The sequence below is a fragment of the Lolium rigidum genome, chromosome 7 (assembly GCF_022539505.1).
Source record: "Lolium rigidum isolate FL_2022 chromosome 7, APGP_CSIRO_Lrig_0.1, whole genome shotgun sequence".
NCBI classification, from domain to species: Eukaryota; Viridiplantae; Streptophyta; class Magnoliopsida; order Poales; family Poaceae; genus Lolium; species Lolium rigidum.
Window position 1 is genome coordinate 139,767,741 of NC_061514.1, and position 11,241 is coordinate 139,778,981.

At 50.4% G+C, this 11,241-nt stretch overlaps 1 protein-coding gene across 1 annotated transcript; it reads right to left on the bottom strand.

The window, feature by feature from the left end:
* Positions 1–287: 287 nt before the first annotated feature.
* On the bottom strand, positions 288–1,917 carry LOC124675619 (U-box domain-containing protein 27-like). The gene has a single exon (XM_047211686.1). The coding sequence runs from the start codon at positions 1,869–1,871 to the stop codon at positions 549–551; it is 1,323 nt and encodes a 440-aa protein (XP_047067642.1). The 5' UTR covers positions 1,872–1,917; the 3' UTR covers positions 288–548.
* Positions 1,918–11,241: the final 9,324 nt, after the last annotated feature.

The window sequence follows — 11,241 nt, forward strand, 5'->3', positions numbered from 1 at the left end:
AATGTATTCCAGGCGACGACAATCTTGAATCATTAGCATGATGGAGCTTGTTCCCTGACTAGGTCAGGAGCAAATGCACGTGTGTTCATACAAGTTCTGATAGTACTAGGAAATGTATTACTTATCAGGTTCATCGTTTGGAAGTTAGTACCCAGATCAAAGAAAAATGATTTGTAATTTGGGAGATCGTTTCGTACTGTCCATGTGCGAATTCTGAGAAGATTTATCAGAGACGCATACTATGAATGTGGATATGCATGCTTGTTGCATGAACTATGATGATTATCAACCCAGATCTCTTGCGAGCAATTGCAATGATTTGGCAATACGATCAGATATACATATTTGGGTTAGCAATCTCCATTTGTTTCTATCAAAACTCACTACCAATTTACAGATTATTTTTTTCTTTCTTCTCCTGTCCTGACTTGACGAATCAGTTCTTCTCTTTCTCTATCAACTTACATTTTAAAAAACCAAAGAAAACATGAAGAAAAGAAGGAATTATCCCCCCGTTCCGAGCTTGCAAGCCATCCGTTAAGCTCTGGTCAGAATGGCATGATGTGGGTGGTCTTGGAATCGTAGCCGGCCAGGCAGCTCTTGGCGTTCACCCGGTAAATCTTGAGCAGTTCCAGCGCCATCTGCCTGGCCGCCGGCGAGCACCCGCTCTGCAGCAGCAGAAGCAGCCTCGTGAGCCCGCCCTCCGACGCCGCCGCGGCGTCCGAGGCCCTGCGGTCCTTGTACTTGTGGCACACCGCCCAGAGCACGGCCACCGCGGCCTCGGCGCCGTCGCGGCCGGACTTCATCATCTTGTCGAGCACGGCGGTGACGGTCGCCTCCGCGTCCTTGCAGAGCGCGGCGCGGCCCTCGGCGCAGCCGACGGCGGACTCGAGGATCCGGAGGACTTTGGCCGAGGAGCTAGGCTCCGTCGTGGCGTGGAGCGCGCGCACCGCGGCCGGGACAACGCCGAGGCGCACCATCTCGTCGCGCGCCGCCCGCCGCGAGCCCGCGATGGTGGCGAGGCAGGAGAGGCCCGTGTCCATGGCCTTCTTGTCGAGGCTGCCCTTCTCGTCGACGGGCCCGACGAGCCGGATGAGCTCGGCCACCAGGTCGGACGACTGGGCCACGGCCGCCTTTGTCTCGGCGACGGCATTGGCGAGCAGGAACTCCACGAGCCTGGCCGCGTCAATTCTCGCCTCCAGGCCGCTCCCGCCGCGCAGGACGCGCGCCAGCGACGCGGCCGAGGCCGCCGCGTCCACGGCGAGGCCGGTGGCGACCCGCTTCTTGTTCGCGTCCTCGATGCCATCCAGCGCGACGATCGCGGCGAGGACCCGCACGGCCGCCTCCAGGCCATCGACGCTTATCTGCTCCCCTTTCCGCCTGAGCACGGACGCGACGGTCTCCGCGGCGGTGCCGGCGCCCACCAGCGCGTTCTTCTCGAACTCGTCGACGTCGTCGTCGGAGAGATAGGCCGCCAGCTCGCGGAGCGCGGGGGAGGGGTTGGTCCCGGAAGACGCGACCTTTCGGACGAGCGCTGCCGGGGAAGGACCCGCGAAGAACGTGGCGGATCCGGCGACGGGCGAGCAGGAGGCGGCGGAATTGGACCAGTGGGTGATGAGGCTGCGGAGGGTGAGGTTTGGCACGAGGTCCGTGGACGGAAGCGGTTGCATGGTGGCCGGACAGGTGGTGTTGCCGGAGTCGAGCCACCTCTGTATGGAGGCACGGTCGTACGTGACGCCGGTGCAGAGGCTCACCGGCGACCGCATGACGTCCAGCGAGATCGGGCAGCGGAAGAAGCTGGGGATCTTGACCTCCAGCCCCTGGTGCTGCGGAGGGAGCCTCATGGTGGTGGTGGTCTCCTTCCTCACCATGGCGAGCTGCTCTGCTCCGTGCGGAGAAGGGAATGCAGCAGAAAGGGGGAGAGAGAGAGAGAGCTAGAGGGGAAGGTGGGGGTGGTGGTATATGGAATGGAAACGGTGGTCTGGTCTTTGCGATGAGGGACCTGGTTTATGGAGCTCATGCAAAACGCTCCCTTCCGTCCCAAGTTTTTTAAACATGTCAATGTTGTAAAACTAAATAATCCATGTCCACCCTTTTTTGCATAAAACTTCTTGAACATCGTTTCTTGCTCTTCAACGTTGTATATAAGTAGTTGTTTCCTTCTAAAATCCAATTTGACAACTTGTCACCCCTATTATTTGGGTCACACACACAAAATGGTTGCCTTTTCGGGGTGCGTTATTGCATAACCCCATAATACTTTCTAAAATTATTTATTCGCACAAATTCTAGTACCATGTTTCGATCTTTTTTTCCTGGTGACCGGATCTCTTTCTACCCAAGTTGGCAACAGTGATAGCTAGATGGCGGAGCGGTTTTTGTCGCCTTGTCGGCTTTTTTTTGGGAAAAAGGTGCACATCGTGTTTCTCTGAAGCCAGCTGGGAGGCGTGTGCTCTCATCGACGGGGGTGCATTGTTTCTTCTTGTTTGCCAGAACATTTTTGGCAGATCATGAATGTGGTTTGATGTGTTTATGCTTGTTTTTTTGTGTCTCGTATTGCATCGTCATGTTTCTCAGCATGTACCTGAACATCAAAGTTCATTGTATCAGCTTTATGACAAATCATATGAAACCTTCTTGATGTTTTCGTACATATAGCACTCCTTTGTTGCTGAAAGAAGGTATTCAAAAAGGTGTGAATGTTTCAACTATGCTTTTTTCTCACTGCCATTCAATAAGAACACTTTTTGGTTAAGTACTTGCATCATGGGGAGTGTGTGGAACACATGAAAAGGAGGCATCAAAAGACAATTTTGTAGGAGTTAAAATATATGTAATTAACTTAAAATATTTTCAGAAACCTCATCATTTAGTGCCGCAAGTGCGATAGATTAAGTTATTAGATTCGACCGTGGGAATATTAGGTTTGTATCAATTGTTGTTTAAACATGTACTGTGTGATAAAGTTAAATAATTCATGCACGCCCTTGCCATGTACAACTTGTGGGAAGTCGTGTCTTGCTCGTTAATATTTTTAGATTTTAATTAGGTAATGTTTCCTCCTAAATTATAGGTTTAGAGAGCCATCTACTCTATTATTTTGACCCAAAATCCTACTAGTGGTAGATGATCAATCTGTGAGCTAAGATTTCATGTAATAATACAAAAAAATGCTATAGTATATTGCACACAGTATTGGCTTCTTCAATTGCATTGTTGCATACTCCATACTATTTTCCAAAAAATATTATTTGCATGTGTTGTAACCTTAACATGCCCTAACATGTTTCATCATGACCTGACCTCTCTGCCATCGTGGTAGTAACGCTAGGACTAGATGGCGGAGCGGTTTTCTTCGCCTCCCCAGCATTTTCCCTGGAAGAATTCTTGCGTGCCTTTGTAAAGCCTGATGGGTGGCGTTTGCTCGCGTCGACGTGGATGCAGTGTTTACGCCGGTCTTGAGTGGTCGTTTCTTTGCAATGTTGCGGGAGCGCGGTTCGGCTTCAGTTGTACTGTGCTTTCTTGTGTCTTTTAATTTCCCACTGATTTTCTAGACATAGCTCCCATTTGTTGTCCAAAAAGGATCTCTAAAACCCTGCCCATGTTTTCTTCCACACTCCCATGCAATTTCAGGGTTTGGTGGGTGTGTATCTGCATCAAGAGGGAGCGTGTGGAGCACAGGGGAAAGTGGGGGCGTTCAAAGACGAGGTGGGGGCGAGTCAAAGGGAGAAATGAGAGGTGACGTATCGCGCGGGGTGACGGGTCGCTTTCTCATTTCTTTTCTCGCTCTCGCTCTCTCTGCGGTAAAAGCTGGAAAATGTTCGAATCATTCTGGGCTAAGCTGCGGGATTTTGTTCGCTCCGGTCAATGGTCAAAGCCGTCGTGGTCGTTCGCAACGAACAGTTTAAAGTCGACACACACACAGGCGGTGGTGGTGTCGACCGCACCGCTGCTACTGTATTTTTGCTTCCATCCGCGTCCACCTCTCGCCCTACTGTCGCTGCCGGTCTGTCGCCGTGTACAAGGTGCCGATGGCTCTTTTTCTGTATTCTTGCGGATAGCTGCGAATATAAGTATTAGCTGTATAAATACGACGACGACATATAGCTCCACCGCCCTACGCGCGTCCATCAATATGTGTCCGCCGCCGTGACCTAGTTGTGCCTTGCCGCCGAGATCCACCATCATCGACGCAGTAGATGTCACGCCGCTCCACCCGCTGACCCCTCAAACCAGCAGTTGCTCCAAAACAATGCTTGCAGCAGGGAGAACGATGTCGAGCATCGCCATCGCCTGATCAGGAAGACCTAGAACTAGACATGCGAGTAGACAAGAGCTGCAACGATGTTGTCTTCAAGAAGGTAACGACACCAACACGCCGCCATCTTTCGCTAAGACCGAAGTCAACTCGGTTTTCACTAGCAATCGTGTCCCGACCCTTGCTGCTAGTAGCCTCCAACATATCCGACCGCGCTAGGCTACGGCGCCAACTCCAAGCGGTCAACATCACCACTGAATGAGCCGCCACCACACCTGACCTCGACGCCGATGCCAGAGCACGAGTCGTCACCACCACTGCTGAAGTGGAAGGTCAGATCGCAAGAGAGGACGTCGACCACCGGAGGAGCACCGAGTTGTGGCAAGTCTGAGGCCACCCACTAGATCCGCTACCATATCGGTGGGGGCCCGCAACAGTGAGATGGTCCCTAGCTCTGCTTTTGGCCACATAGATTTATCTCTGTGGCGTACTCCAGCGGCAGCGAGAAAATTGTGGCGCGGCGGGAGAGGGCTGGCGGCGAGTGCTAGGTTCCCCGCGAGTCGCCCGGAGGAGATGAAGCGGACGCCGCGGGTCCAAATTAAAATAGTTTTTTATTATGAATGAGAATGAAATATTAACATGTTAAGAAAGAACAACATGTACATACCTACTACATATGTCTTGGTTCATAAGGCTAGTATATAATTAAAAAAAGTTGACTGAGTATATAGAAATTCATATAAACATTTTGTAGTGGATACATGTAATCTGAAAATATATTTTACGATATACTACCTCCGTTTCAAGGAATAAGGCGCCCTCGTTTTACGAGCTTTTTGTTTGACCAAGAATTACTTCAAATAGATAAAGATTGTCTATATGAAATTAATATCATTAAAAAGTGTTTTTCAATACGAATCCAACGATACTAATTACATATAATATAATCAAGATTTTGTTGCTCATTTTTTATGGTCAAAGTTCGTCTTGGGATGCCCGTGCGCCTTATTCCTTGAAATGGAGGTAGTAGTATCTAATAATATATCTTACATAATATTGATATTAATATTTTCTTCTAAATATTTAGTCAAAATTTACCAAACTTAACTTCAAGTAATCTCAGAATACAGGGTAATTATTGATAGAGAGAGTACACACGAGCCATACCGACAAGGCTAATCTGAATATCAAAGCGAGGCGCCGATGTCGAGATTGGCGCGAGCTAATCTTTTGTTTTTTTTGAAACGAGGCAAAAGTTTGCCTTTCTTTGATATAGGAGAAAAGAGTTGGCCCGTTTGTGAGAAAAACTGGCCGAAAAACGATACAACACGACACCACACGCCATCCCCGAGGTAGTACTCCACACGGGACGACGGCCAACTAGCTCGACATCACACCTCAAACGCAAACAGGCGGAGGCGAAAAGACCGGAGCCACCGCTCCGAACGGAAAGAAACCCCCTCCAAAAAAAGATCAGCCTACAAGCTCTGCCAGGTTCTTGGCACCGGCCAGAATCCAGTCCTTTCCTTCCTCCCTGATCTTATGCATAATGACCGAAGGAAGAGTGGATTTATTGCTAAAAACTCTCTCATTTCTTTCCTTCCAAATCTCCCAAGCGATGAGTATGATAGCAGTTCTTAGGCCTTTGGGAGAGGAGGTGGGAGTCTTGGCGATGGCGTGCCAGTAGTCCAGCACCTTAGGTCTTCCAGAGCCAAGGCAACGGATAAGATCCGGGCAAGAGAGCCATGCTGCCGCGGCTGTCCAGATCCTTTTTGAGAAGCGGCATTCAAACAGGATGTGTCTTGCGGTCTCGGGAACGCATCTACAAAGCTGGCAAGTAGGCTGATGTGGCCATCCACGTTTCGCAAGACGGTCCGCTGTCCATAGGCGGTTCTGGACAGCGAGCCAGGCGAAGAAGCGACATTTGGGCGGGGCCCAAGTCTTCCAAACGAGATTCCCAAAGGTGCAAGGTAGAGAGGCCATAAACTGGGCTTTGTAGGCGGAGCTAGCCGAGTAGCGTCCGTTAGGCATCAAAGTCCAAACAATGGAATCCGAAGTACCGGGTGAAAGTTGGACTGCCGAAAGAAGGTCCCATAGACGAATGTATTGCTCCATATGTTCGACAGTGAAAGCTTGCACGTCGATGTCCGCGACCCAGCTATGTCCTTCAAGAGCGTTCTGAACTGTTCGGTTCTTTCTTCTGGAGGCCTTGAAAATTAAGGGGGCAAGGTCCTTCGGTGGAGAGCCATCAAGCCAAGAAGAAAGCCAAAAGGAAGCCTTGGCACCATCACCAATGGTGACTCTGGTAGCGGCATTGAAGAGGTCGATGTCGGAGGCATCATTGGGGGTTTCAGAACCCACCCAAGGTTTTTCTGGAGCCGTCCAAACATACCATAGCCAACGCAGCCTGAGCGCACGGGAGAACTTATCCAAGTCAAGAATCCCAAGGCCGCCAAGCTCCTTTGGGCGACAAACCTTCTGCCAATTGACCTTGCATTTCCCGCCACTGACAACTTCCTTACAAGCCCATAGCATACCCCGACTAATTTTGGCGAAAGCCTTCAGAATGCCTTTGTCAGCCTTAAGAGCTGTTAACAGGAAGATTGGCATAGAAGAGAGAACTGACTTCACAAGGGCGGTACAGCCAGCCCGATTGAGGAATCTGCCTTTCCAAGGGTTCAAGCGTGCCACCGCCTTATCAATGTAAGGTTGAAGATCTGCCCGTCGCAATCTTCCAAGAGAGAGGGGTAGACCCAAATATTTAATGGGAAAAGTGACAGTGGCCGCTGGGAAGTTAGCCAGAACCGGCTGAAGGTCCAACTCGGCGCAACGAATTGGCGCGATGGAGCTTTTAGCCACATTAGTTACCAGACCGGTGACCTCCCCGAAACTCTGTAAGATGCTAGCAAGGGCAGACATGTCATGCGCTGTAGGGGTCAGGAAAATGGCCGCATCATCCGCATATAAGGAGACCCGGGGTCCCTGCAAGCCGCTAGGCATCGCGTGTAACAGACCGGAGGTCGTAGCCATTTCCAGGATCCATTGAAGGGGGTCGATGGCAATGTCGAAAAGAAGAGGCGACAAGGGGTCACCCTGTCGGAGGCCGCACCCATGAAGAATGTCCTTCCCGGGGACCCCATTGAGGATGACGCGGGAGGAAGCCGTGGAGAAGAGGGTCGTCATCAGAGCACGCCATCTTTGGGGGAAGCCGAGGCGTTGCATGAGGTCCAAAATGTAATCCCATCGAACAGTGTCAAAAGCCTTGGCGATGTCAAGCTTGATGAGAAGGGCCGGGGTTTTGTTGCGATGGAGTTGGCGGGCAGTGTTTCTGACGTACATGAAGTTGTCATGGATTGTTCTGGTCTTGATGAAAGCGCTTTGGCTGAGAGACACGATATCATTCATTTTAGGACTAAGCCGGCGTGCCATAGCTTTAGCGATGATCTTCGGAACCACGTGGATGAGACTGATGGGCCTGAACTCAGTGATGGACTCCGCGCCGTCTTTTTTTGGTAACAACACGATGTTTGCGGTGTTGATGATGCTGAAGTTGGACGTCGATAATTCGGAGAAGGCATTGATGACTTTCGTGAGATCGTCCTTAATGATATCCCAACATGAGCGAACAAAGGCGATAGAGAAGCCGTCAGGGCCGGGGGCCTTATCCGCCGGCATGTCGTCGACCGCCTCCTTAATCTCGAGTTCGGAGAAAGGTAACCCCAAGTCCTCCAGATGATGTGTTGTAGGATTAAGAGCTGCCCAGTTAAAATCCAGCTGGCGGGGGGAAGGTCGTCCAAGGGTTTGGGAGAAGTGCTCAAAGATGAGCTTATCCTTGTCTTCATGAGTCGTAGCCCAACCATTGTTGTGCTTGAGTCTGAGGATGTGGTTCTTGCATTTCCTGGCGTTGACACGCAGGTGGAAAAATTTTGTGTTCGCATCACCCTCACGGAGATAGCTGATTCTAGATGCCTGCCTTTTCCGGGTTCTTTCCAGGGCAGCGAGACCTTTGACACGTTGCTTAAGGTCGGCGTGAAGTCATCTTTCATCCGGAGAGAGGGCGCGGAACTCCTGAGCCACGTCTAGCTGAAGAATGACATCAAGAGCCATAATAAGTTGAAGCTTGCAGTCGGAGAAGAGGCTCTTGCTCCAAGATCTTAAACTCTGTGCCGTGGATTTCAGCTTGTGGTTTATGACATGGACCGGTTGAGTGTGCGTGGAAGGTGCCGTCCAAGCTTGTTGAACTTTATCTTTAAACCCCGGTATTTTCGTCCAGAAGGATTCGAAACGGAAGATGGGTGGTTTCCGAGGGCCACTCTGATTAGAGAGAAGGAGAGGGCAATGGTCCGAAAGGGAAGACGACAAAGCATGAAGAACATGGTTTTCGAACTGAAGATCCCAGCTAGCGTTGCAAAAAGCCCGATCCAGACGCACAAGAGTCGGCGTATCTCTCTCATTGCTCCAAGTATACTTTCTGTTTTGGAGATTTAGTTCTTTCAGGTGGCAAGTGGCGAGGGCCCGTCTGAAAAGTCCCATAAGGCGAAAATTAAGGTTGGCGTTGCTCTTATCCTCAGCCTGGTATATGAGGTTAAAATCCCCAATGATGAGCCACTTCGAGTCATTTGCAGGCTTGGCGGCGACAACTTCCGCAAGGAAACCCTCTGTATCAGCATGATCGCTAGGTCCATATACTGTGGTGAGCTTGAAAGAGGTGCCGCAAGCACGAACCAAGACATCGGCCGAGATCAGGTAAGTGCCGATATGAATGCTTGAAATGTCCACATGATCTTCGTTCCAAAGGAGGAGAATTCCTCCGCGAGTGCCGATGGCGGGGCGGTGCGCGAAGGAGCGAAGCTTGAACCCGCCTATGTAAGCCGCGGTTTGATGGTCGATGAAGTCAAGCTTAGTCTCTTGGATGCAAGCGATGTGGCAGCGGGAATCCGCAAGAAAGGTGTGGACGGTGTCTTTGCGGTCTTGGTCATTCAACCCGCGAGTGTTCCAGTCAGCGATGGTGAGGTTTGGACCAATCATTTGGACAAGATGCGAAGGAGGAGGCGCAAAACAAAACACAGTCTTGACAAACGACCGCAACAAAGTTTAGAGCAGAAACCGGACAGGCTAAAGTGCAGAGCAAGGAACACGGGGTGGGAGAGGAAGACGATCCCAACTAAAAAACCACGTCCTGGATTGCAGGTTCGCAACCACCCGGGCCTCCCATGGCAATAAGGATCTCATCCGCTTCGTTCATGCTGCGGATATTCAGCTTGAAAAGCTTGGACAGCGCCTCCACTGTCTTGTCTGGCAACTGGGACTTGAACTTGCTGATGTATGCGTTCCTCGCCTCCAACAAAGGCACACCTTCTGCCGCGATTCCCATCTTGGAGTTCAGGACTTGAATAGCCTTGTCCAGGGCATGCATCTTTGGCTTGGAACTCAGACGAGCGCTGCGCCTAGCATTGGAAGGAGGAAGGTCTTCGTTTTGCCAAGGACGCGACGTCTCAAGCATGGGGCGTGGCAGAAGAGGTGCCTGAGAGGGGCTAATACGTCTCCGACGTATCGATAATTTCTTATGTTCCATGCCACATTATTGATGTTATCTACATATTTTATGCACACTTTATGTCATATTCGTGCATTTTCTGGAACTAACCTATTAACAAGATGCCGAAGTGCCGATTCTGTTGTTCTCGCTGTTTTTGGTTTCGTAAATCTTAGTAACGAAATATTCTCGGAATTGGACGAAATCAACGCCCAGGGTCCTATTTTGCCACGAAGCTTCCAGAAGACCGAAGAGGAGACGAAGTGGGGCCACGAGGTGGCCACACCCTAGGGCGGCGCGGCCCCTGCCCTGGCCGCGCGGCCCTGTGGTGTGGGCCCCTCGTGCCGCCTCTTGACCTGCCCTTCCGCCTACTTAAAGCCTCCGTCGCGAAACCCCCAGTACCGAGAGCCACGATACGGAAAACCTTCCAGAGACGCCGCCGCCGCCGATCCCATCTCGGGGATTCAGGAGATCGCCTCCGGCACCCTGCCGGAGAGGGGATTCATCTCCCGGAGGACTCTACGCCGCCATGGTCGCCTCCGGAGTGATGTGTGAGTAGTCTACCCCTGGACTATGGGTCCATAGCAGTAGCTAGATGGTTGTCTTCTCCCCATTGTGCTTAATTGTCGGATCTTGTGAGCTGCCTAACATGATCAAGATCATATATCTGTAATTCTATATGTTGCGTTTGTTGGGATCCGATGAATAGAGAATACTTGTTATGTTGATTATCAAAGTTATGTCTATGTGTTGTTTATGATCTTGCATGCTCTCCGTTACTAGTAGATGCTCTGGCCAAGTAGATGCTTGTAACTCCAAGAGGGAGTATTTATGCTCGATAGTGGGTTCATGCCTCCATTGATATCTGGGACGAGTGACAGAAAGTTCTAAGGTTGTGGATGTGCTGTTGCCACTAGGGATAAAACATTGGTGCTATGTTCAAGGATGTAGTTACCGATTACATTACGCGCAATACTTAATGCAATTGTCCGTTGTTAGCAACTTAATACCGGAGGGGTTCGGATGATAACCTCGAAGGTGGACTTTTTAGGCATAGATGCATGGCTGGATGGCGGTCTATGTACTTTATCGTAATGCCCAATTAAATCTCACTATACTCATCATAATATGTATGTGCATGGTCATGCCCTCTTTATTTGTCAATTGCCCAACTGTAATTTGTTCACCCAACATGCTGTTTATCTTATGGGAGAGACACCTCTAGTGAACTGTGTACCCCGGTCCAATTCTCTATACTGAAATACAATCTACTGCAATACTTGTTCTACTGTTTTCTGCAAACAATCATCTTCCACACAATACGGTTAATCCTTTGTTACAGCAAGCCGGTGAGATTGACAACCTCACCTGTTTCGTTGGGGCAAAGTACTTTGGTTGTGTTGTGCAGGTTCCACGTTGGCGCCGGAATCCCCGGTGTTGCGCCGCA

Coding starts and splice junctions, on each gene's coding strand:
- LOC124675619 (XM_047211686.1), bottom strand. CDS start 1,871: ATGGTGAGGAAGGAGACCACCACCACCATGAGGCTCCCTCCGCAGCAC.